The sequence below is a fragment of the Tetrao urogallus genome (genome assembly GCF_951394365.1).
Source record: "Tetrao urogallus genome assembly, chromosome: 22".
In the NCBI taxonomy this organism is placed as follows: Eukaryota; Metazoa; Chordata; class Aves; order Galliformes; family Phasianidae; genus Tetrao; species Tetrao urogallus.
In genome coordinates, this window is record NC_136835.1 from 4,138,374 (window position 1) to 4,164,884 (window position 26,511).

Consider the following 26,511-nt stretch of genomic DNA (forward strand, 5'->3'; position numbering starts at 1 on the left):
TGGTGAACGCCACTGCGTGCCCACCTTAAGGTTGCCAAAATGAGTTGAGAAGTAGCCATGGTTGTGGTTATGGAAAGAAAATGCTGCCCTAGCTTTAGTTTTGCTTTCATTAGCAAAAGGAAAAGTGGTAATGTTTAATGTAGGTAAAACAAATGCAGCAATGGCATATCCAGCAAGGCAAACAAAGCAGATGAATGCAGAACGCTAAAAAAATAACACTGACAGTCCAAATCATCAAGTATTCAAAATACTGTCTACATGAAAAGTTAAGACAATTCATATTGGAAATACAAGAATACTAAATTATGCTACATTTTAAAAACTTCTTAAACCACAGCACAGTTCTAGTGTTGCATCCACATCTTGCAGTTTTAGGCAACCCACTGCTTTCCAACACTATCAACTCATGCATCAACACGAGTTTCCATTCATTCTCTTTAATGCAAAGAGAACTAGATTTCTTTTTTTATTTTCCTTTTACCATGGAGAGAAAAGTTGCAACCGACACTACAAAAGTGCTTCTGTGTTGACCTTTTGCTTTCCCAACTCCAGAAACAGTTGCTTGGCTATGCCATCTAAACCTGTAACGTTGCCATAGCTGTCACAGCACCATGTTAGTGCTTCAGGGAAGTTGCAGAGGGGGAGCAAACAGCAAAGTCACTCTGTCACCTTGTTGGAACCGAATCCAAAAAAAGCCATCCCTGGGTATTTCTTGCAACAACAAAAACAAAGTGTTGGTCACTGGCAAGAAAAGTTCAATGTATAAAAAAGCTGATAGGTCCTGCCATAAATTTACAAAAACTATCCCTGAGTGACTCTGTTCTGTGTCTTGTAAGACCTCCTGTGACAAGGAAATTGCTGAGGGTAGCTTAAGAGGAAAGAGATGCTGTTCTACCTGCAGGTTTGTGTTACACTCTGCAGTAACGCTGATATGCTCTGACAGTGCTGTACTATAGCAACGTTTGAGCTCTCCTCTGTAGCTTAGAAAGTAAAAAAATAGCCACGTTACTTAAACACTGCTGGCATCACGTATTTACACTTTAAATAGAAACGTTACCTTTTCTGAAGTAATCAAAATAGATCTTTGCAAAAAATTTAGCATGTGGGATTTTACAAAAGAAAGGGAGAAGGTTTAAAAAAAAAAAGCTTGAAAACATCTCAGTACCTTTTCTGGGACTCTGGGCCCACAGAAATATTTGGCTTTGATTTTCCTGAAAGGGACGACTGAGCACTGGGTTCTGTGCCTCCACTGTAAGCCTCTTTAACGGGCCAGCAGACGCAAGAGGGAAGCCTGCTTTGCAGATTAGAATGAGGGGTTACCTGCGTGCAGTGAGCCTTCTGTAAAGCAGCCAGCAGCAGCAGTCCTGCAGCCTGATGCTGCCTGTGTTTCTTGTTAAACAGAGTGATGAGTAATAAGTCGACAGAAGGGCTGAGAACATTAGTTGTGTTTGCTGTATGTGTGCCTCTCAACCTGTCAGGTGCACCTGAACAGTCATAGTCAAAAGCACAAGACAATCACAAGTCACAGCCTGGCCTGGGCAGCAAACTGCTGCGAGGAGGACTTCCCCCTCGTATAGATAAATGGGCAACACTTATTCTTTGCAGTCCTACTGCTGTATCAGCACCTTTTTTCCCCACTAGTAATGTCTACATAACGCTGCTCCCTGGTTGGTTTGCACACTGAGGCTGTGTCCCTGCAGCACAAAGAGAAGGCAATTCCACAGACTTCCATAGCACAGTCTCTTGGGAAGTATTTATCTTCCTTACTCCAAGGACAGGTTTAGGGGATCCTGGTGGTGTCCCTGAAGGCAGGGGAGACGCAAGTTGGGCAGTGAGGAGTTGCTTTAAACTTTGGCAAAGAAAAACAAAAGAGATACAGATAGCTAGCTATCAAGTTCTTGTGTGTTCCAAACTCTTCCAAGCGCACTTAATTCGTCTTTTGCTCTCGCTTCGAGTTCCTGGAGGAGGTATTTTCACACTTGCTTTTGCTGGTTTGCAATATTCTTTTGGCATCTTATATGACAAATGAAGATTTGTGCCTGAAGTCGCCCTGCAACAAAACAATTCTGGGTGTGGGATGGATGCGGTGGCATTGCGGGCACCCCTTATTTCCTGCTGCCCACAAAAGGCAGATCCCACAAAAGTGGGATCACTGAGCATTGCAGCCAGCACGTAAGGAGGAGGAGGAGGCACCAGTTATACCAGTTGGGTGCTCCCTCTCCCCTTCTCCCATACCAAGGTGTGGCACAGTGCTTCCTCATTCCCTCTCCAATATCTCTGCTAATAGGGAGAGGCTTTTTTTCTCATCTTAAGCCGAGTGATCTAATCAAATCCCAAAATGCAAATTCTCTCGTAAAAGTATCGTGGCTTGCCCATTTAATGCAACGAAACTCATCCTGAGGGGTGTCAAGCTGTAAGAGAGCTGAGACAGAGCAAAGCTCTGTCTTATAGCTTTTGGCATCAGTTGCTTCAGGCATCTTAAACTGTTCATCATTTCTAAGGAAATGACTCAGCCTTTACCCTTCTGTTTTCTCCCTGTTCTAAATCCTTGTTTCTCAGTGGTGTTTGCTCTTAGAAAGTCTATAGGCCCTAAAAAAACCCCCACCCTGGTAGTCCTCTGCCCACCTCTTCCTCTCCAAAGCAGCGAGATGTTAAATGCAAATCATTTGTTACCTCATCATCTGTCCGGATGTAATTAACACCATCGGGTTTTGCTGGAGTCTTGTAGCTGAAATAAAGGAAAAGATCTTATTTCTGGGACAAGGCGATTGCAGGATTTGAGAGGAGGTGCTGAGAAAGAAGAAAACAAGGAAGAGCGGTCCAGTGAACAGAAAGCAGAGAGAAACCTCACAACACTGAACGCGGAATAAATGTATCTGCTGAGAATCTTGCTATTTACATACATTATCTCTTCTGCAGATTCTGCAAGAACATCGAGGCTCGTTTCTGATCTGTGAGAAATTCCCACCTTCAAGTGCTAATGCTGTTGTTTTTAACGTTCTAATGTGCCTTCTAGAAGGCTTGTTTTTAATCCCAAATTTTTAATCCAAATTTAGGTTCCGAGTCACAGCTAGCAAGATTTCCTGCAGAGAGCCTACTCTTTGGCATATATTTGCTATGCATCTCCTCATGCCTTCAGCTAATTGTGCAACGAGCTCTGCTTGCTAAGTTGTAGACCTCTGTATGCCAACAGCACGTTACCTATTGGACAAACACCTACTGCTATTTAATTGCGTTGGTCCCCTCTTACTGTGAAAAATATGAGGATATTAACACACAGCTCCTGTTCCCCTGTCTCTGGTCCTGGTAGTGAGCACAGAAGGAATGATACCAACATTCTCCCTGAGGCACAGAAACCTTTGGTGCAGTGCTTGCAGAGGGGATCTGAATACTTTGAGAACTGTAGTCTTTGGTAGGGAGCTAAGAAGAAATATACGAAGTCAAGCACTGAAATATACAGTGAGATGGCAATAGGAACGCTGGATCCCAGCTTACCTTTCCCCACTCTCTTTACTGTTTGCAAAGTAGCCTCTCCTGTAAGCACAGCAGATTCCAAGAGTGATGAGCACCAACACTGCCACGACCACCAGGACTCCACCAATTATCCCACCAATGTTGAGGTCATCTGACAAAGACAGAAACCACAATCCAGCAATTTTCTTAAGGCAGTGACAATATTCTACCTCTACGTGCACTAAAATGACATTTCATACGTGTCAAACTGCAGAAGTTCCTAAGAATTATGAATTATTTCCACTCTGGAAGGACTCAGATTCCTTCCAGAGCACAGAGAGCTGCTCTTCTGGTCTAACAAAAGAGGGAAAACTAACAAACTTTCCTCCTCTATTGCCTTGTGTGTAGCAGGTCCAACCACATCGTTCTCTGATTGCTAGTAGTTAAAGATTCTCTGATCTTCCTTGGATAGTTTGGATCTCCTTGTACCATCCTCCAGATACTAAAATGCTTCTGGAACCTCTTTGGGTTGTGAAGAGCGGGCTACACAGCAGTACTGCAAGTTTTTCTCCTTCAATGCTATTCAGCTTTGAAAATGCCATGCAAAAACCTGGTCCTGATACCTTCCTGGAAAAGTCAGCTGTGTCTGGGGCTAGAAAGACACCCTAGGATGCCCCCCTTCCCTCCCCATGATGATGGTGGTTTATTTACAGTGAAATATTAATTAACATTGTCAATAATTACATAGAGCCACTCACAGACTTCCATCTCCTGCTCCTCACACTTGGCAAAGCCAGCATCGTTTGTTGCAATGCAGGAGTAACGGCCCGTGTCACCTTTGTGCACAGCATGAAAAACCTGGGGAGGAGGGAAGGTGGAGGGATGTTTAACGTGCTGAATGTGTAAGGGTTACTTTTCACGTGTTAGAAAGCAGGGCCAGAGCTGCTGTGGGGATTCACACAAGGACAAGATTATTTCAGAGAGGGAATTCTCTGCTTCTGCGAGCCAGCAGTACAGCAGCAGGAGGGAGCAGCTCTTTGCTGTGGACCATGAGATGTTCTCCTTCCCTCTTTCTAAAGATGCAAGTGGACCACATGCAAGCAGCTAGGTTTTTGTCACATTCATCTTCCCTTTCCAAAGTCATTCAGATCCCAGAACAGCAAACCTTCCAACTATCCCTTCCTAAGAAGCCATGCAATGACTTTTTTCTTTTCCGAGCCACTCCATTTTTTAACCCGCCCTGCAACACAAGTCTTGATTACATCCACGAGGACGTTACCAGAGTGCCTGTGGTGGGATTCAAGCTGTAGGACGAATTCTGGAATTTGGCATTCGATTTTGTGTCTGGTGATAACGGCTCGCTGTTGCGATACCAGCTGTACGTAGACTTGGGGTAACCTTCATTCTCGTGGCAGTGGAGGGAGGCTGTCTTACCCACAGGTACAGCTTTAGGCACCGTGCATCTCGGAGTCACGGGTTTCACTGTGGGAAAGACACAAGCTGTGTGAATGATAGTGCTGAGCACAACGCAGTGACTTTGGCATGCTTTGTGAGGTGGCTGTGCTACAAAAGGCACCAACACCTCCAGCTGTTTCCAGATGGTTTTAAGCAACAAGATTCTGTCGAATGCCAGTTACAACCCTGAGAGAGACTCTTCTGTTAGCTAGCAGCGCTTGCAAAGACAGCTGGACCTGGAGCATTACCTTGGACTGTAAGCTGGATATTTATCTCATCTATGGTTTTGGTATCAGAAGGTGCTGCCACTTCACAGCGGTACGTGGCCGTGTCCATGCGGGTGGTGTTTTTAATCACCAGTGATGTCCGGCTCAGAATTTCTGCCCGAGTTGCAAAATCACCTGATGGAGAGGAAAGAGAGAGAAAAATGTCAGGAGAGCCGCGCAAAGTAACTTTAAGGATCTGAATAAAGTGGTTGACTGGAGGCCAGAGAACCACCCAAAGGAATGTAACATGAAGAGCCTTTCTCTCTGCATGACCACAAAGGAAACCAGTGCTGCTAAGCATGTAAGAGAATGAACTGCAAAGCACCACCCCAGAACTCAAAAATTGGCAAAACTGGACGTCCACGTCAGCCTCAGATCTTTTGGAAGGCTCCTCTGCATGTGGCTGTTGGTCCCATTTCAAGTGACCACTATCTTGGAGTAGCTCCAGTTGCATTTCATATGGAAGGATCGCAGAGGTCAGCATTTGGTCCCGAGAGCCCAGACATGCAATGACCATGCAAGGAGCAAGTTCTGGAGAAGGGAAACGGCAGCACTGACTTTCATGCTCATCTCCTACACAGGATCTCCCTCCAGCTCTGGGGCTCCTTACTGAGAGCAACCAGCAATGACCTGCCAGAGGGCAAAGAACATCCTGCTCTCCTTCCACTTTGTGCTTTGACTGCTGAGCTCTTGTTCCAGAAGAAAGCAGCAAGACAGCCAGAGGTCCTTCCTCTCACAGACTTTTCTGTTCTCAGTTCTATTTGTTGCTGAGGCTGTTTGGAAGTCTTAAGAGGACAAAATGTCTTCATACCCTGCATTTTATTGTCAAAAAACACATAAGAGGTTTCGCCATCTCGGATTTTCTTCCACTCTATTCTGGGATCCGGTGTTACGGTTGATTTAATGATGCAGGATAGCTCAACACCTAGAAAGAGAAATAAAGGGAATACAGATTAATAGGCAGCAGCTGTATTTTTGTTCTGCTTTAAGCCGTCTCACACGCTGTTTTATTAGGAGATGCTGCCCACAAAGCAAAAGCCTTCTCTTTCATGTGCCTCACAAACAGAAACACTGCTGGGTTCCAGGAGCTGTTGGGGAAGATGGACTTTGGCCAGCAAAAATAATAGTTGTACAGATATCAAGTATGGAGAAAAATGAACACACTGTTCTCTCCAGGCTCTAACGTATGGCAAACAAGACCTTATGACAGGGTGAGCCCACAGCGCTGTCTTGCTGCTAATCAGAGCATACAGTGTGAGTCAGGACAGCAGAATCTCCCTGGGTGGTGTCTGGTCATCTTCTGGCAACACATTGTCTGCCTGAGCGTCCTGGGGGCCACAGTGCCCAAGGAAAAGCTCAAGGCATCCCATCCCCTTGGAAGGAGGCTTTGCCATCTCCATCTCCTCCACAGAAGGCAGCATTGCAGCACAGCTGAGTGGTGGCTCACGCCGTACCACACTGCTTGCGTGTCTCAGGACCAAGATGTAAGATAAATTTCCCCAGCCCCCTTCCAGTGTACTAATTGCAAGGCGACGGCCTTTCCTCTATTTGGGATCCAGTTCAAGAAAGCACTCAGGCAGCCACTTTGCAACGCCGATGGCTTTCAGGGGACTTCAGCACACTATTTCAATCAAATCTGTGCAAAACAGAGAGAGATACAGACATATTCCTAAATGCTCTGCTGAATCTCAAGCTCTCAGCAGCCCTGCCTCACCCAAAAAACAGGTATCAGGAGCAACAAGCCAAGCTTTTCTCAATGGTTTGGGTGCAAAGCTCCAGGCAGAGGGCAGTGCACGGCGGTGTTGGGCAGCCTGCAGCCCCAAAGCACTCACTCTGGAATTCCTGCACCACAGGCTTGGTGTTGCTGGATGTCAGCTCCACGGCCAAGAGTCTCCAGCCTGGAAAAACAAACAGAAGAGAATAAGAAATAGCACAGCTCATAATTCACCCTGTAGAAGCACATCGCCTGCTGGGAAAAGCTCTCCTCCAGCTCTGAGGGCTAACTTCCCTACATAGAAGCTGTTCTGTGCTACCCATGCCAGTCCAGCATGACAAAGTTTATTTAGGAGCTGTGGTGTAAATACAGGAAAATGTAATTGTTGGAAGCAGCAATTAAAGAGGGTGATTAGCATAATGGCACAAAACCAGTGCCAGCACAAGCTGCTACCCTGTGCTTCACACTTATGTAGAGAGCAAAGGAATTCTCATTCTGGTGACGAGAGAATGAATGTATTATTCTGCAAACAAAGCCAATGATTGGGAAGAGGGGGGAAGCAGGTGGGTCTGAAGGGCTTTGGTCAGTTCCTAGAAGACAAAACGTGCCAGCTCTCTAAGACACTGACTGTACCTCCAAGTGTTTTGGGACTCTGTGTGGTACTGTAAAACACAAGGTAGAAAATGATGAAAGGGCAGTAATTCAGGAGAGACCAGAGAAGTTCAGCACTTTGGGTAGAGTTCCAACCCAACCCATACCGGGACAACAGCTCTCTTGTGCCACACTGCATCCTCAGAACACAACCGTAGCAGAAATGCTGAGTCCTGGCCTGAAGCAGTGATGGAGCACCTGGTGGGAAGGCAGGGCCAGCCCAGGGCAGCTCAGGTGCATGCAATGTACTGAGTGATGGAAGCGATGGAGCCAGGATCCACCCCTTCCCAGCCACCATTTAAGGGTTGGCAGTGGAGGTGATGGGGTCTCACTGGAGATCCCTGCATGCTTGAGGCCTTCTAAAGGTAAGCAGCTCTTTTATTTTATTTCTGTCCCCAAGGCTGCTGCATTTGAGCAAACCCTCACTTGCTGCAGCCTGGCACTTTGCTACCCTGCTGTCATTGCTGCAGTTTTCATTGCATTGCAGCAACCTATTTCCTCTTCCTGCCCCTCCTGCTCTGAACTCCAAAATGTTTCCCATTTGTGCAGCCCTTTTCTCCCTTTTGCATGTTATTTTCTTTTGAAGACTCTGCTTTCCTTGTCTTTCTGCATTTCACCAGAGCAGGTATCATCGATGCCCATTGCCTTCACCAAGCATCTAATCAGCACAATAAAGATGATTGAAACAAGCTCCTCAGTGACATGAAGGCACACATTATCTAAAGGTTCAGATTCTCTCAGAGTAAGAAAGTCATAATAAACCTGAATAGAAAGCAGAAAAGGCAGCTGTAAGAAGGAAAAAAAGAGCTCTTCAAAATCACAGCCAGACAGCTGGGGATTCCTGTGTGCCAGCCTTCCGGATGGAAAGCTTTTGGTCGGAGGGAATAAGTGACAATGCAAGGGCAAAGCGCCTTTGGTGGAGCGGATCAGACACCAGAACAGCAAGGCAGAGCTCTGAGAAATGCCCCAGAGATGCTCCAAATGATGCTCCTTTCCACGTTACTGGAATGTTCCCTGCCAGTTCTTACCACCCCTCATTTGCTCAGTGCGGATGCTTTGCTCAGTGCCTTGGTTCTCAGCTTTCAGGCCCCAAATACCTTTGGGGAGAGCTACGTTTGGGCAAGGTTTAAGAGCTGCCTTTGTGCACAAAGTCATTGTTGTTCAACAAAAAGGCGGTGGGGGATGCAAGCTATGAGCCAGGCAAGCAGAGCTGGTCTTAGGGCCTTGGCACCCTTCCCCTTTGTGCATTTAGGGCCATGGAGGAGAAATGCACGTGGGAGAAATGGGAGGAAGAGGGACATGACAGAGCTTCCTTAAAGGAAACTTGATGTTCCTGGTTTTTTTTTTTTCCTCTTGCTCTTGTTTACAAGAGATCATTTTTCAGATAAAAAATGTGCCCAACCAAATAGATAACATGATAACAATCTGACTGAAGTACTGCTGGTCTCTGAAGGTCCCTTCTAATTGAGCTATTCCATTCTATCTATTCTGTCCTCCTACAGCCCCAGCACAGATGGAAGTGGAGATGACATTACCTCAATCTTACATTATCCTAAAGGAGCTAAGGCAGCACTTCTCCATGAGATGGGGACTCCATCAGACTCTGCCCCATCTCAATGCTCAGAGGTTAATTCCCAGCAGCATCTTTCCTTTCCCACCCATTAAACACAAAAGCTTGAGGTCTGTCCCTCAGGCACAAAGCAGGATGGCAACAAATTTTAGGCAGAAGCTGAGTCCTTGGGGGCTGTGCAAGAGACTCACATTATTACACGTATTGACTGTGGGCACAGATCAATGCAGCTGCTTAAATCACCTCTAAGCCAGATTTATTCTTCTGCGTGTGGCACAGGCATGCTCTAAATAACGAGATGCCTGCAGCTGCGTGGAACAAAACTCCCCAGAGACCACCCAGATTGTAAAGCAGGAGCAAAACATCTTTACAGCTCTTCTCAGCATCACTTGCAGGTATCCCTTTCATACGGGTCTCTGCAGGGCTGGAGCAATTTAATGGAGGCAGTGCTTTCCAGCTGCCAGCACGGTGCTGCAGGAGCAGGGCAGCATCTGCTCTATGTCACACAGCTCTGTTGTTGGCACTGTCTCTCTGGTGATCGTGCTCGTGCGTTGCTTTGTGTTACATCATCCTCATCGGGGGCAACTGTCACCCTTAAAAAGTTTGTTCCAAAGATGTTCCTTTAGGCATCGTTGGGCCCAGTGCAAATAAGCAGCAAAAGCTCTACGTTATGTAAATCCCACTTCAAAGGCCTCAGCACCAGGGCTGTGCAGGAGAGCTGTGCACAGGCATGCACTCCTTCCCAGAGCAGCATGCATGCCACAACAGAGGCACCCACCAGATCTGTATGTACTGTGGGCTCAGCCAGACATATGGTTGAATCCCAAATGCCATCAGCTCTCCAAATAGAATCCAGGACAAGGCAGTGAAGTCTATAGCATATTCTTATGGTGCTTCTTTTAGCTGAGGAGAGCCAGCCCATGCATGTTGCTGTGACTCATGGTATCTGAATCACTTCAAAACGCTGCGCTGAACCTACAGAAGAAATAAACTTGCAGCTTTATAGACAACTAGGCTGTGTTAAATCTCCTGTCTCTGCATGGGGCTTAATGCAAAGCCTGACCTTCTGTTTCCTTCCACCCCGATCTCTTATCTGCTTAAAAATTCAAGGCAGAAATTTGAAGAAGAGGTAAAATATTCCTTATGTGCTACAGACAACAGCAAAAGGATGACCAGGAAAATACAAAGTTGCTGCCAAGAGGCTGAACTGCAGCACAGCAGAGCCCTGTGCCAAGGGTGCAGTTATCTGATACGGTAATTTTAGCTAATGCACTGTTAGGCACAAGCAGTACGAAAACACACAGCTGTATTTAAACACCCACCCACTGAAGGAACAAAAATACGCCTTTCTTGAGGTGTCCATCAGCCATGAGCCGCCGCTCCATTTGCAATTCAAAACGCATCATCTAAGCCATGTGGGAATGCTGCAATAAGCCACACGCCTTGTTAAGCATCTCTGCTTTCTGGATGGTTACTCTGTGCAGCAGCAGTGCCACGAGGGTGAGACTGGTAGGTGTTAAAAAGCCATCAGCCCAACACTCTGTGTGTCAGCACCTTTGTGAGCACCCTGCCAGCACTGAGAGATGGAGTGGTGGGGAACAGCACAGAGGTGATGGGGGCAGGGGGTGTGAGACGAGCTGTGCAGCCCAGCTGACCCCAGCACGGTCCCTCCATTGGATGTGCTGTGTAGGAAGGGAAATAGCTGTTCTATTTGTGAGAAACCCCCAGAGGGACAGCAAAGGAAGCCCGCAGTGCTGTGCTGGGCTGGATAAGAGGAGGAAGAGGGAGGCCAGGTTCTGTGCGCTGCTTGCTTTGAGGAAATGGGAGAAAACTGAAGAAAAATCCGACCTTATGCACCACAAAACATCCATCCCTTTTTCTCTTCATGGTTCAGGCTCTTTTTCCTCCTCTCTGTCCCCAGTGCATCTCACTCCTGTTCCGCAATGCAACCTGTGTTGGTGCAGCCACGGTGGGGCAGGATGGGTGATGGAATGTGTTATAGGAATGAGACCCCAAGAAATGCTCAACCTGCTCTGGCTCTGCAAGCTCTGAGGTTTTATGTTCTGACTGTGCCTTGGCTTCTGTAACACCTAAAAGGACTTAAATCTATCTGTGACATATATAAGCCTGAATTTATATAGGGTCCATACATGTGTAACCAGGGAATAAATGGCGTAGCTCATTCTTACTTTCTCAATAATGGTTCTCAATGGATCTGCTTGGAAAACCCTTGGTCCATCTGCTCTCATGCTGATGAGGATGGCTTTGGGAGAGCAAAGTCAGCACTGAGGATGGCTGGGGAAGCAGCCAAACAGAGCTGCACGCCTTTCTCCTACTGCAGCTCTCTGTCTGCAGATGCATTTGTAGAACAAAATCTTAACCTGTTTAAATCACTTAAACCATCACCTTCAAGACCTGACTCTGTTTGCTGCAGATGAGGCCCATTGGCATCCAAACCATGCACACAACCTTTTTTTTTTTTTCCTTCATCTCTTGTACAAGAGGATTTACTGTTCTGCCTCCTAATCAGACAGCAAAGCCATTGGTACACAGCCAGCCCATGCACCCACACTCAGTTGTGAAACAAGTTGCTAGCAAGCAGATACACAGCCCTCTTAAGACAAAAGCTTCTTCTGCAGATAACCATTCCTCCTCTCTCCCATGCAGGGAAGGAAGCACAGGCATTTGCCCTGTGAACACCACACAGTGCTTTCTGATCACCTCCCCAGATCTGGTTTCGTCGTGCTGGGTTGCAGTTGCAGACATGCTGCCTCCAACGTCCATCTGACAAGGGCTTCTGGAGGGAAGAATTTCCCAATCTTCGGTTGTGGCTCTCCTCAAGGCAGCACAGCATGTTTAGAGGTGAGATATTAAGGCCTTGCATCTCTCTGCACTTTCACAACAAGGCAGCCTATTCTCACGATCGGGTTTGCTCACCATCAGATTTGGGCACCACCTGCCTTGCAAATCCAGAGGCCCGTGCCAGAGCTGTCTGAACAGGTAGACTTCAAGCTCACTCAGCATCTTAGCAGACACATGAACTCTTGGCTGGGCATGTTGAGCTTGGACACTGTTTACCTGTCTTCTTGTGCTCTCTTCTCCCTAAGAGCACGGATGCTTTAGGAGAGGCAGCGCTGAGCCAGGCTGGGAACGTGGACAGAAAGCTCCCAGCTGGCTGTGCCCACATGTCTGCTGAGATCCCCATGGGCAGAGCTTCCCTATGGCCATTTCCATCTGTTAATGGGCTTTACATTCATCAGTTAAGCTTCGGTCCTCCCAGATGCAGTGCCCCCCTCCAACTCAGTCCCATTTCACTGGAGGAAGAAAATGAGTAAGGAATACAGCATGCATATCAGTGTGCAGAGGATGCACGATTATGAGATCTGGGAGAATGCCTTACAGCAGCAAAATTAAAGGCTGGGAACAAAAACGGTGAGCACTAAAGGGAAGTAGAGATATCTACACAGGGCAAACTTGAAACCAACCCTTCCTGCCTATTCCCACTTGCCTTCCATTGTTTCCCTGGGCAGCCCCAAGAATTACCATACAGGCACGTCCTACATTATTTCTCACTTCAGCAAGTCCCCTTCCTCCCAAAAGTGGCAGATGCTGGTACCAAATTAGTGCAAAGTGGGAGGGAACCAGCTGATAACTGCGATAAGAGCCAGAAGCAGTGGTCTCCCTCCCTCCAGCCCTCTCCCTTCCTCCCAGCTGGGCTCCCATTGCAGCAGGCAGATGTTAGTCTCTGGGGTAGAGTCAGGTCAGTGATTCACGACAGGGAGCTGCGGCCAAGATCAGGGAGACAGAAGAAACAAATGGGAAAAGGGACAAGTTCCATTTTGGCTTTTGGTTTTTCTTTTTAATCTGATGGTCTCGTGTGGGAATTTGACTCAAGCGCTGCAGAGAATCTCGTAAGCCAAAGCGACATTTTCCAGGCTGAATGCCAGCCAGCACACAGGCTTGGTCTCAGCAGGTATTTGACTTTGGGAACTGGGTGCTCCCTACCTGCCTGACCCCAGCTTTTGATGAGGACACGCATATCAAAAGCTGCCTGGAATGCAAAGACAGGAACTAAGCGGATATGCTATCAGCACCAGGCTTTGCAATGCTCTTTAGTGTCTGGCTGTGTCCCAACCATCAATACAGAGACTCGCAGGGTTTTAGCCTATAATCCTCTATTCCTCTGTCTGTGACTCTAATCTCCTGATCCTCCGTTCTCCTCCAGTCTACGGCTTGACCAGCAAAACACAGACCTGGCCTTCTGCTTATCAGAGACCAACAGTGTCATCTTCCTGAGGAAAGTGGGAGTTGGGAAGAGAGCAGCAGTCCTCAAAGCTGGGAGCCTCAGGTCTCACACACAGCTGTGCAGGCAACGTGTTGCACAAAACATGTATGAGTGAACACATGAACACACATCTGCCTGTGGGCTTGCTACCCAGAGCCTGTCTGCAGAACTGCTGCTGGTGAGAAGGGGCCGTACGCCTTCTGCAAGGCAGCTCTGCAGCAAATCTCAGAACAAAGGATGCAGATTTACAAGGGAAAAAAGCACTGGGCAGAAAGCTGTGTGAGCCGTGGGCCTGAAGATGTGTGAGCTGGGAACACTGCTGAGGGGGCAGCCCTGATCCGTGCAAGCAGATCTGAAGAGCTTCACCTTGTCAGCATCAGCCAGCACAGGCTGCAGAAGGGAGTGCAAGGCAGGTCCTGAAGGAGCACATCAGGATGGAAAGGCAGCCTGTGTGAAATCACCGACAGACAAAGCTGTGGGCCCGGGTGCAGTGAGAGCACGATTAGGGAGATGCTGGCCTGAATGAGCAGGAGGAAAGCAGTGCGATGTCAGAAGAACAAGGGAGAAAAGGGAAGAGTCATTCTGCATGTCCCAGCCTGGATCCCTGACCAAGTTTGTTTAACAGAGCGGAAACAAACCTCGGCACGGAGAGGTTAAAAGCCTCCCTGTCCTGGGGGAGCTGAACGAGCCACACATCCGAGAACCAACTTCTCCCAGACCCTGCCTTGTTTTTCTCCTCAAACATATCTCTGCTATTTTTAGCAGAGCATTTTCTCAGCCGAATGCTCCCAGCTGAGTGCTGGTCAGGGGCACTCGTCCCAGCGAGGCACAGCCCAGCATGGAAGGTTTGCTGCTCCTGTCCCCACCATCCTGCAGGCTTTGGGGTCTGCGTGCCGAGCTGCCAGGAACGTCCTGGCATTCCCCATGCATGTGGTGCAGGCAGGGCGAATGCTCTCGCAACCCCAAGCAAGGGGCTGCAATCCAGAAGCAGATGAAGAAGAGGGTGGACTGTGCTGGTAACCGTCCTCAGGGTTTTACTGAAGAGTATTGAATGATGGGAAGGAGATAGAAAGAAATGATTAGGCTGACATTAATAGCAAGATTTACTTCTGAGTGCTAAAATCTATTTGGATTCCTTCCAGCACCTCCGAGGGAAACAGTGGAAGCCTTTTGTTCATAAAAGTTGCGACTAAAATCAGACTGGATAAAGCTTAAGGAAATACCTCTCAGAGGACAACCCTGCCTTGGCTGCTGGAAACAGATGAGGTAACTCCCTTCCTCTCCTCTGCTTCTCTCAGGCCCCTTGTTCCTCCTCAGCCAAAGTGCTAACCTGTCCGTCAGGCCATCGCCTGGCTGCTCAGCCTGCAGCACAGAGCAAGCTCAGGATGTCCACCCGTGTGCAATTAGTGATGCGCCAATTAATGTCTGGGACACTCGGCGGGGAAGCAGTGCCTGTAATTTCTTTCATTTCCAGCTTGACTGAATACCTGCCTGCCAGAGATGGGCACATAAATCAAAAGGCCAGACCAGGGCACACGGGTGGACAAATTGAATACAGCAGGGATGAAACCCCGGCTTGTCTGTGCTAATGTGCAGTTACAGCTTTGGGGAGCCTGGATGACTGAGCGCTTTCAGTGCTGTGAATGAAAGGCAGAGCAGCAGCAGTCAGTGACAGCAGAGGAGATCCCTCTAACAACGGCCCCTTCTTGGTCAGCGTGCCTGTCGCCTGCCTGTCCTGGAGACATGTCAGTGAAGCAAACAGATTGGGAACATATTTGCACTCCCTGCAGCAGCACAGAAGCCAGCCCTGACAGAGGAGAGCAAGCTGGGCTCTTTTCTGCTCCTTCTCTCAGTGCCAAGTTTCCAGCTTTGCTTGAAACCTGCAGCCCTGCCTTCCTTTGGCAGGGGAGAAGGGAGGGGACAGGCAGGGTCAGGAAATACTCAGCTTTCGGCTCATGCTTGCAGCAGCTGGCTACAAGAGAAGGCAGCAGACTGACACAGCCACACACCTCCAAAAGCCCCACAAGAGATTAGATCTGGCACTGTGCAAACTCATCCTCCTCTCTAGCTAAGCTTAAACAAATGGGCCCGAGAAGAGCATTCACCTGGGCAGCCTGCAGATGCTGCATGAAGGCTTGTCCTTCCAATTAAAACCTTCAGAAAGTTTTTCCTAGCCCAGCAGGAATCCCAGGAGCCCAGAGCCCCTCTCTCGACTTTCATGCACATGTTCAAAACCACGGGCACTTAACCTTTGAGGCTCCCGGTGACGGCATTTTATGGATGAGTATGTTTCCCCTAACATCTGCCCCCTGTATCAGATGCTGCCAGAACCTCTCTCCTGGCTCTGCTCCCAGCTGGAGGACAGACAATGGCCATTTGAATGCAGTCTCCGCTTCCCCTCCCAAACAGCCTGGGGGAGATGGCACATTGGAGCCAAGGCAGCACTCAAAGCACAACTTGCCAGCCAGCCAGCGACAAGTCTCTCCGGATCACGGTCTGCCACTTCTCTCCCAGTGCAGCTGAACCACTGGCTGCAGTTGTTACTGGACATCCAGGTCAGCTCTGCTGGGCACTTACTCCTGGCAGCATCCAGCCAACCACACCGAGTCTCCTCAGCACGCTGCTGCAGCTCTGAATGGAGCTGAAGTCAACTCTCCTGCTGGATTCCCAGCTTTGCTGGCCAGAGCAGTGGGTTGCAGACCTCTCCTGCACCTCTCTGCCATGCCAGCTCTCCTGGAAACACGCTGCTCACCTCTTCTCACCTCTTTGCCACTCCCTGCTCACCTAATTGCCATTCGTTGACCCAGGCAGTATTCAGGGCACAGAGGAGCAGTTCCACCTGCAGGAGGACTGACAGGAGGTCAGCCAGAGCTGGCTTGGATCCTCCTAAAGAGCCACGGCTCTGTCTTGCTAGAGATAGCATTGCTGCTTGCATCCCAGAGCTGTTCAGCCTGTTTGGCACTATTGCTGCTTCAGAGACTACACCAGAGTGAGAACAACCTGTCTAGACATCAGTTAACCTCCATCAAATCCCACTGCCACATCAAAGCACCGCTGCAAACTGGCTAAGTAATAGCCCCTGCACCAGCCAGAGGCACTCAGATCCATCCCACCGTGCTTCAGAGCTCCTCCTTAACCTGGGCACTTCTGAGAGCAGGGAGAGATGGGATGAAACATCTCATTATGGGACCATCAGAAGTGATGATGGCTGCTCAGGCTGTGCCTGTATCCTTCTGCTCAGCAGTCAGAGTGGGGTGAAGTCACGGCAGCTCAGGTCAGCTCTTGAGCTCGAACCCATGGGGGCAGCAGCGTGAAAGGAACAGGAGAAGTTTTGGGTCCCTTGAGCACAAGTTACCTGCAGTCAGTGCTCTTGGGAAGCTACCATCAGCCCTATGCAGCCACTAAAAGAGCACCATCTAGCTCATTATTTTAATAGGGGTCCTTTGAAATACCTCCTGCGTGAGAGACAGCTAGGAGAATCCTGTCTGGCTTTCTTCTATCTCAGGCAGAAACAGCTTTTATTTAGCAAACTGCTGCTAACAGCTCCGTCTCATTAGTCAGTGTTTAGGGAACCAGGCTGCAATTGTTCTGAAGCCCGGTGTTGCAGAAAGCCTTGCTAATGAGGTCTAGAGGAGAGATTCCTCCTGACAGGCCCACAATGACCCAGAAATCCTACTTAATTCCCCGTCAGTGAAAAGTGCTGAGTAACAGCAAGGTGCAGAGGCACTGGGGGCTGATCGCAGAGCCAGGCTGTGGCCTCTGTTCACACTTTGGGCTGTGATGCAACAGCTCCAGGGTACAGCCCCGGTGCTGCTCAGCTGTGTGCTGGCTCCCCAGGCTGAGCAGAAAGGAGTCTGGAGTGGAGATCTCTGTTCGGTGCAATAGGAATTACAGGATTAGGCACTTTGAAGCAGCCTGGCTGCAGCTAGGGCTCTTCTGAAACCTCCTCAATGGCAGCAGCTGGAAGTGGGCTCTGCAGTGCAGCAGGGTTTGGCTCCTCTGGATCAGGCTCCCTTACCAACAGTGCCAACAACTCTGCCAAGAGCTTGACTCAGCAAGCTCAGCTCACAGCTGTGCCCCGCAGCTCCCAGACTCCATCCACACAGCTCCATCAACCACACACAGCCCTGGGAGCAGCATCCCCTACCAGTCACGGGCTCACGCTGAATCCTCTGGTGGATGTGGGATGAGCAGCAGCTCTGCTACGGCAGTGTGTGTGCCCTGCAGGTGCTGTTAAGCTTCTCACATATTCTGCCATAACCACTACTCCTTATTTTTCCTCGGAGAAAAATGCAGCAGGCTGGCACAGGCTTGGTCCACAGGCATCCTGCTTTCAAGTGGTTTGCTTTCAGCAAGCAGAGCCATGTACCATGGTGAGGAACCTCTGGGCTGCATGGCCCAAGGCCAGCTGGGGGAGAAGATGAGGTACAGGGACCCAGCTGGAATGCAGGCTGCATGCAGCTGACCTTCTAGACCATCCCCAATAAAGATTCTTGCAGGCATCTGCTTGCCACCTGTTTCAGCCAGCAGACATGGGACTAAAGCAGGAATTCTGGACTTGAATGCACAGTCTGTTAAAGAGTGGTCTAAAGACTCTCACCACGTGAAGCAAGTGCTGATGTATGCTCCATAACAGACTCAGTGCAGAGGAATGCATCTTTGCCCATCGTGTGCAAGACTGCTACTCCCATACCACAGATGCATCTCTGTGTTTAAAGCACAGCTCAAATCCACAAAGAACTGCTGCTCCAAAAATCACCAGCCAAAACAGTGTCTACAGACAGTCTTAAAGTGACTAATGATCTGGGGAGCCTCTGTTTCTGAACACCCACTCTGAGATGCTTGGAAGCAGCATGATTTCAAAAGGCATCAAACGTGCGCCCTTCAGGTGAGCTTCCTGTTAAAAAATGTCAAGCAGAGAATCTAAAATCACCAGCCACGTTGGACCAGCTATGGCTGCCAGGTCACGTTGCTTTTGACTCTGTTTTCCAGCTGACACCTCAAGCCAAGCTCCTCGAATGTCAGCTCCAGAAGAAGGAAGGGCTCTGAAGTGGAGCTTGCTCTGCATCTTCCCTGCTCTGCTGGCACAGGGGAAGGATCTGCCTCGGAGACATGAGGAAAAGACATATGCTGTGAAAGGAAGGACCAGCTTTATTTTACCAGCCTGTGTTCCCACCAGAAATGTGCTTTAAAGACTGCCTTGCAAAGTAGGAATTAAATCCAAAGGTGCCTGTGCGTCTTCCTTGCTGTCATCCCATTATCAGTCATCTCCAGCTTGCTCTGAGTCAGAAGATGAAAGGTTCATAACACCACTTATCTTCCCACTTAAGAACATGCTTAGCAGCTTGCTGCTAAAGGAGGATCCTCAAGCCTGGGGAAGCAGCTGTGAATTCTGCAAATGGGTTCCCTGGCATTTCTTTGAAGGAGATACTACTTCTCAATGAAGGATATGAAAGGGAAACCAGGGAGTGAGGAGAAAAGGGAAGTCTTTGTAGCAAAGAAAGACTTTGTGTCAGGAACTTGAAGCTGAGTGACAGATGTGAGACCTGCGACACTTGTGGGTCTCAGAAGTGACCGAGGATGAGCCAGGAATTAAAAAGCTCTTGGGAAATATTTAAGCAGCCAAACTTTTCTGTCACCAGACCACAAGAAGCTCCAAAAACACGTTCTCCTCGAGACTGTGCAGCTCTAAGCCAAGGGAAGGGATCCCGTTACACGATGCAGGCAGAACGGCTGGATGCAGCCCAGCTCCAGCTCTAACAGCTGAGGCCAGCTCTCTGCACAAGTCCCCCGTGCCTCTCCCGCAGAGCCAGATAAGGGATAAGCCTGCTGCCTCATCTCTGAATTTGACCCTCACCTCCTCTCTTCATAGAGCTAATTGTTATCGCAGCGAACCTGGGGCCAGCTTGCTTTGCTCCACGCTTAGCAGCTGAGTCAAGCCCTCAAAGCTGCCAAACAGAATCTGTTCCAAATAGCTGCAGAAAGAGGAGGCTCGAAGAGCCTGCAGCAGAACCACAATCCTGCCCTGGTGAGGAGAACAATTGCTATTGTGGACCGACAGCAGGCTGCTGGTGGGCAGCAAGCACGCCTTGCTGCTGCGTCGGGGAGAAGCTCCCAGGCCCTCTCACGTTCAAAGAATGAGCTGGAATCTGGAGTTCCCTCTGTCCCCTGCCTCAGCAACCCAGCACTGCTGACTTACCAGCCCTGCTGACCTGGGCTCCGTGTCAACCCGTTCAGCTGTTGACATGGAGCACTGAAGATGCAGTTGGTAACTGGAAGAGGGAGCGCCTTGCAGTCGGCTGCCAGCCACAGCGCAGACTTCAAAGGGCTTATCTTGCCCTGTGTGGGAGAGCATGCAGTGCCTGTGGGCAAGGACAGCTGTTTGGCCAGGCCCATCAGGACTTCTGAGGGAAGAAGAGAGAAATCAGTACCTGGTTTGACCCTTTCAGCATGCGCAAGGCAGGCTTGGAGGCAGAGCGGTGCGCTGCCCTGTTATTTATGGGATGCTGAAAACTGGCCAAAACGAAGGGAAAACACCAGATACTAAGGATGCTCATCAGCTCACTTAGCTGCATCTGCCTGAGGGAGAGCACAGAAGATTCAGGTGGTGATTACAGGGCACTCTGGCTTTCATCTCAGACCAGCTGCCCAAAGGCAGCTCCACCAGCACTGACCAAGCCACAGCCAACTCACAGTGACTGGCTGCTGCACAAGGAGATAAGCCTGCAGCTCCTCACTCCCTGAGAGATCAGACCAGCCCCATCTATGCACTGTATGCAATCTCAGCAGAGGAGATAAGACCAAAGGAGAACACAAAGCAACACCTCCTGTGCTGTAGGAGCTCCTAGATCAACAAGTTGATCCACGGTGGTTGCAGCTACCTTGTTTCATGGCATTCGTGTCTATTCCTGCCAGCAGATCATTCCTGCTAATGAGGAGCTGTGTATTATTCCCCTTAACTTGGCTGTTGGTTTCTGGACAACTGAATACACCAACCCCCCTCTCCCAAAGGTTGAGGACTCCCACAGCTCAGGGCTGGTCCATAGGGACAAAGGATTGTGCAGAGCTGGGACTCCCTCTTCTAAGATGCAACATGGATGCAGGTGACCTCACCATAGAACAGATGTCATCCGGGCTCTAAAAATCACTACCTCCAAACAACATGATGGGTATAAAGAAATATTTATCTTCAAGCTTTCGCAGAGCTCAATGCAGAAGAAAAAGATTAAAGCAAAGATTTAAGCTTAAAATAGCTGTTGATAAGATCCTTTTGGGGGATAAAAGCTATTTTGCAGAAGCAGAGGACATTGCAACACCTTTCCTGATGTTAACTGGGGAAGCTCCTGGAAACCATTCAACAGTGTTAGCAGCCAAAGCACCTCAGGAGGAAGTCCATTAGCAGGCAGCAATCTCCTTAATGGATCCTCTGGGTATGTGCAGAGCTGCCTTGCCTATGGATGCTCCATTCTGTCTGCTGCTGTGATTCAAGAGTTGTTAGTGCAGCCACAATCATCCAATACTGTAAGGAATGCTTGTAATCTTTCAGGAAGCCCAACAGCCCAATGAATGGGGATGTCAATTGGTGCAGTGAGGTGTTGTTTGCTTTATACAAACCATGCAAAACCAGAGCTGGCTCTTTGGGAGCACTGCACTTCTTCCCGTGGAAGCACAGCAGCCAAGCTCCAACCCACCTGCAATCTGCTGGCCCTGATCAGGGAAGGCAGATCTCAAGAGGTTACAAAGGTGGGGATTTTTCTAAGAGGCCGGGGGTGTTGGAAGCACAGCCAAGTAATGGCAACAAATCCCCTGAGATTTCCGTGGATTTCTGCAGCTCAGCGGCAAATCTCACCTACGCCCCAAAATGTATTTTTAATAGAGCAGTCAAAAATCTGCACGTGTTGAGCGTTGCCAAAGCGTTACCTTTCAGCCTGATGCCAAAGACGTGGCAAGTTGCTGGCAGGTTGCAGTTTGCAGGCTCTTCAAAGGAGCTAGCTGCTTCCAAATGAATTAAGAGGACTCATTAAGAGGACTTTTCTTCACCCAGAGGGTGGTGAGGCACTGGAACAGGTTGCCCAAGGAGGCTGTGGATGCCCCATCCCTGCAGGCATTCAAGGCCAGGCTGGAGTGGCTCTGGGCAGCCTGGGCTGCTGGTTGGTGACCTGCACACAGCAGGGGGTTGGAACTGGATGAGCATCGTGCTCCTTTGCAACCCAGGCCATTCTGTGATTCATGACTCTTACAAACCTGCTGACCTTACTGTGGTTGTAGTAATCAAGGACAACGATGGGAGCAGGTTAGAGTGTGTTCTGGCCTTTACTCTGAAATCCTGGGATTTATGATTAAAAAAAAAATAACATGCTTGAGCATGATCTGAACAGAATTTAATTTCATCTACTCCACCTATTACTGCTCTGAAACCTTCATTTCCCCTTGCAGCTGCCCACGTTAAGCCCTGCGCTCCGTCCTGCGTCAGGGCGCTACATAACCCAGAGCACAATGCCATTTTTACTGGCAGCTGAATTCTTTTTTTTTTTTCTTAGATTTTTCCTGGTCTCACTTATTTTAAAAAAAGGAATTGCTCCTGCATCTGCTGCCTTGTTTTTTTTCTGCCACTTGTCAGGTTTGCAACATGCAACATCAAGCACAACCTCCTTGGACGGCCAGTGCAGCAGAGGAGCTTTGAGGAACACCCTCTGGAGCCCTCACTCTGCTTTATCCAGGAATTTGGAAGGCCTGCCTTGGGATGCTGCTCTAATGAGAACTGGGCACCAGCTCAATTATGCAGCTGTCTCGCTGGTTTGAACTTCCAAGCTGTGCGTTGGACAGCTGAAGCCCATCAGAGGAGTCACACAAAGGCTTCTTACAGTGAGAGGCGCAGCAAGGCAATCAAAGGCAGCTACTGCTGAGCTCGAGTGCTAACAGACCCACAGCTGGCTGTTCTGGGGCAGGAAACGCCTTGCACACACACCTCGTCCAGCACTGATCGCCAGGGAAGCCCTCTGGAGCTCCATGTGTATGAAATGAGGAGCAGGGTTTGGTGAGGAGTGGTCACCCATGGGGCCAATATTCAGGCCATGCCCATGGGGTGCCACCCCTAGAGCTGTGCCCCATTGCCAAAAGTCTCTGAGAGCATCAGGTTGTGCAGACAGCCCTCTCACCCTGGGCTAATAGGTTAATACAGGTCTGGAGTTCCAAAGGGTGATACAGAAATACAGACCTGAGCTGCTCCAGATTTCTTCCTTCCATCCATCCATCCATCCATCCATCCATCCATCCGTCCGTCCGTCCATCCATCCATCCATCCATCCATCCATCCATCCATCCATCCATCCATCCATCCATTCCGTCCTCCTGACACTGACAACTTGCATTTTCAGCATGGGAGCCTGAGACCTCAAACACAACTACCTACCTCCTCTGCCCCCAACTGCTGGCAGAGCCATACCCACACAGTAATCCAACCCCTTGGGTGAAATGAAGACTGACTGCATCCAGAGCATTCATTAGCTTAATTAACACCATTAAGTGGTTCTTAGGCTGCAGCCTGACTGAGCAGGGAGTGGGTTTCATGGCCACTGCGATGCTCAGAGCTGTCATTCTGAGCCATTTCCAACAGCACAACACTGCTGATACTATGGGGAGCAGACAAACACACCCCTCATTCATTGGAAGAAGGTGGTGTGACTCATATGCTAGCTGATAGCGAAACCAGATTGAGCGTGCAATTATCCTAATTAATTTCATATCACGAGTTCATCTCTAATATACACGGTGGTTTCAAAGCAGGCCACCAGCTTTCTGCACAGAGCAGCTGAGAGACATGTTCAATCTGGTTTTTTGGGACTTGGGATCTTGCACAAACGTTGCTAACTCCCTCTCACCACTCCTAGGCTGCCTGGTAAGGAGTGCTGGAGCTCCATCAGGGCTCAGCACAAACAACCACGAAGCATTCTTAGCTCTAAGTGTGCAACAGGGGGCCAGCTCTGCTGTACCAGGCAGCACTGCAAGGACTGATAACACAGGCAGCATAGCCTGCAAGAGAAACTTAAATCATCACCTGTGGGAGCTGTGGGGAAAGCAAGAGTGAGTGGGGAGCTGGCAAAAGATGGGGGCAAAGCAGCAGGAGATGCAGAGCAGCCACTGCCTGTATTTGTGAAGCTGGATGCAGCAGCTCATGCTGCTGTATTTAATTGTTTAGGTGAGGTCTGGCAGCCCGACCTGTGTTCCTGATGCAAACCCTCAGCGTGGGGATGGATAAGTGAAAAACAACCCGGCAGGCGGGGAGACCCGGAATTCAACCCTTAAAGGAAAATAAACACGTCAGTGAGGAACCAAAGTTCACCATCGGGGCAGCATCTCTATCCTCAGCTCCTTCTCCCTACAAAAACCCCACTTTTGACTCTCTGGATCTCCTCGTGCCTCGATAACCAACTAATTCCCAACAGCATTCCGAGCAAAAAGGAATGCGCCGGTGTCACGTTCTTTGTCAACAGCTGTAAAGCTGATGGGATCCAACAGCTCTGCGGTGGTGGTGCCTGAATAGGAGCACCAAGCCCTCCTTAGGAATTTTTTGGAAGACATTATTAAGCATCTGATTTTGGCACTGCTCTCGGAGCTGATTGTCCCGCTTTCTCAGTGCCTGGTGAAAAGAAAGCAATGCTGCAAATAGTTCCCATCAGCAAGGAACAACATCAGCAGCAGAGCCAGCAGTGTTTGCACCAAGCAATTCGTGGTGCTGACAGCTGATCGGAACAGTTGTTGGTGGCTGAGACAGATGGACCTCATATATATATATATTGAAAAAAAAGGGAAGTGAGGACTCCTGTTTGGTAGGCTGAGAAATGCCCTTTGCACCAAACCTCAGAGTTAAAGCACAGGGAGAGCTGAGCTGAGCTTTCACGCTGCAGCGTGCCAGGGACCCGTCCTGTCCCCCCAGTGAATGTTTTATTTTTATCAGGAAATACTTGTGAATTTTGGGAAGGGCTCCACAGTTCTGCCCTCAGTCTGACATGTGAAATCCTCCAGATCCAAACGCTGATTTCCAAGGGAAGGTTGCAGCAGAGGCATCGAGGCAGGACATACAGTGGATGTCGGTTACAAGCTCTGCTTTCCACCACCGATGCTGATAATTTCCGCCAGCATAATTATGGCCGTGGCATTTCCCTCATGTGCAGAATCTTTAGATGCTTTTAGTGCCTGGAGCGGGGTACACACTGCACTCGCCATGCTTCACTGCCTTCTGTTTCGTGGCAGTGCTTTGAGGCCATGCCCAAGAGTTGGGTCCATTCTGGATAGAGAAGCACAGAGGCCATCCCTGCTCTGTAGTCTAAGAAGCAAACTGAGCTCCTAAAACAGTTTTGCAGCATCTCATTGGCCTTGTTGCCTTCCTTCTCTGACAGCCAGCGGGCTGGCATTGAACACAGCCCTGTGGGACCACCCAGCACCAACCCTGCAGGTTTCAGTGCACCTTTAATGTGGGATTCCTCCCAGTTCACTAACACAGGCGCAGTGCAACAAGAGTTTCTGTCCCCAGGCTTCTGCCTTCCACTCTTCCAGGCTTACGTCTCCAAATCTGAAGAGTGCTGGAAGCCATTGCAGGTTGAGGCACTGCAGAACCCACTGTGTTTAAATGGGGAGCAAACCCTCCTGCCTGCCAGATGAACGCTCCCAGGTGGCAGTGTGAAAGCAGCGGGGTCTGCCTGCATTTAGCAACTCCAAAGAAACACACAAGTAGTTGCAGCTCGTTTCCAGGTTGCTGTCTTTTAGGCCTGATTCAATAGGACGCTCAAGCACTGCTCCAGCACAGGGGGAGGAGAGGAAGGTGCCCTGCAGCCCAATTGCAAGAGAAGTTGGGTGAAATCTGCTCTTTTTCCTCGCTCGAATGGAACACCCAAACCCAAAGTTGGGACCTAGATGACTGTGATGCTCCAGGTACTCACAGTTCAGCCTCAAACACAGCAAAGTGAGCAGAGCCCCAAGTGCACGTCTCATTCCAGTGGAATGTTCACATCTTCTCACCCCTTCTCTTAATTTTGGGGGGACCCAAATCTTAACTTTATTGAAAGCCCCAAAGTCTGAAAATCATTAGGAACTGAAGAATTCCTTTGTCCTTAGATAAACTGGCTGAAGTATTTCGATACGCTCCAGTCTGGAGCTGACCCCAAGCAGTTATTAGTGTGCACAGCCCCGTGTATCTCAGTGGCTGAACTTTCCAAGCCAGTTGCTGATTGGCACTCTGACCTCCCTCCATCCCTTCTCCTTCTGCTGCCTGCCTGGAAGGGGGGGCAATGGGAGCCCACCGGCTGCTGTCCCCCCCTCTTCATCCCCCCGCTATTAATAGCCAGACAACAAATGAGCCCAAATTCATTCCTGAGCGGAATTAGCAAATGTTTTTGCAATTAAAACTGCAAACATTCATGCGGGCCCCCGGAACAATAGGCGCCTGTGCCTGGGCTTGAATAGGGACTAGTGTCCGCCCTGCCCGCCTGCCGAGGCTGCACATTCCTGGCACCCTCAGCCCTGGACCCGCTCTTTGCTGAGCTCCTCGCTGCCTTCCCCCTCTCATCCCATCCCACAGCTCAGCGCCCCTCGGGGTCCGCTCTGGGATGGAGGCAGCGCATTTTTCCCATCACTGCTCACCCCGGGTTGGGACAGGGGCAGAGCATCCTCACTTCGCAGGGACCCCGATCAGAACAGCACGTCCCTCTCGTCTCCCAGGATCAGGGCAGCACGTCCCCTTTCCTGTCCGGCTTCGGGGCAGCGCATCCCCCTCGCTCCCCGGCAGCAGGGCAGCGCACCCCGTTCCCACCCGGGACGGCGATCAGGGCAGCACGTCCCCCTCGCTGCTCGGGATGGCGATCAGAGCAGCGCATCCCTCCCCTCCCCGGGATCGGAGCGGCGCATCCCCGTTCCCGGCCCACCTCCTCTTTCACCGCATCCCTTTCCCCTCGCTTCTACGCATCCGCCCCGCATCTCCCCCGTCTCCGAAGACCTTTCGGAGGATCTCCGGGTCGATCCCCGACGCCCGGCACTCACCGAGCAAAGGCAGCAGCAAGAGAAGCGCCGGCCGCCGCAGCGCCATGATGGGGTGTGCGGAGCAGAGCCCTGCGCCGAGCCT

The 26,511-nt window shown here is 49.7% G+C and overlaps 1 protein-coding gene across 1 annotated transcript; it reads right to left on the bottom strand.

Annotated features, from left to right (window-relative positions):
- Positions 1-2,014: 2,014 nt before the first annotated feature.
- JAM3 (junctional adhesion molecule 3) lies at positions 2,015-26,475 on the bottom strand (the record flags this gene model as incomplete). Its single annotated transcript, XM_079545833.1, has 9 exons — positions 2,015-2,050; positions 2,674-2,728; positions 3,496-3,625; positions 4,212-4,311; positions 4,733-4,935; positions 5,157-5,309; positions 5,986-6,099; positions 7,007-7,072; positions 26,430-26,475. 9 exons carry the CDS (start codon positions 26,473-26,475, stop codon positions 2,015-2,017), a joined length of 903 nt encoding a protein of 300 aa, XP_079401959.1.
- Between the last annotated feature and the right edge of the window lie 36 nt (positions 26,476-26,511).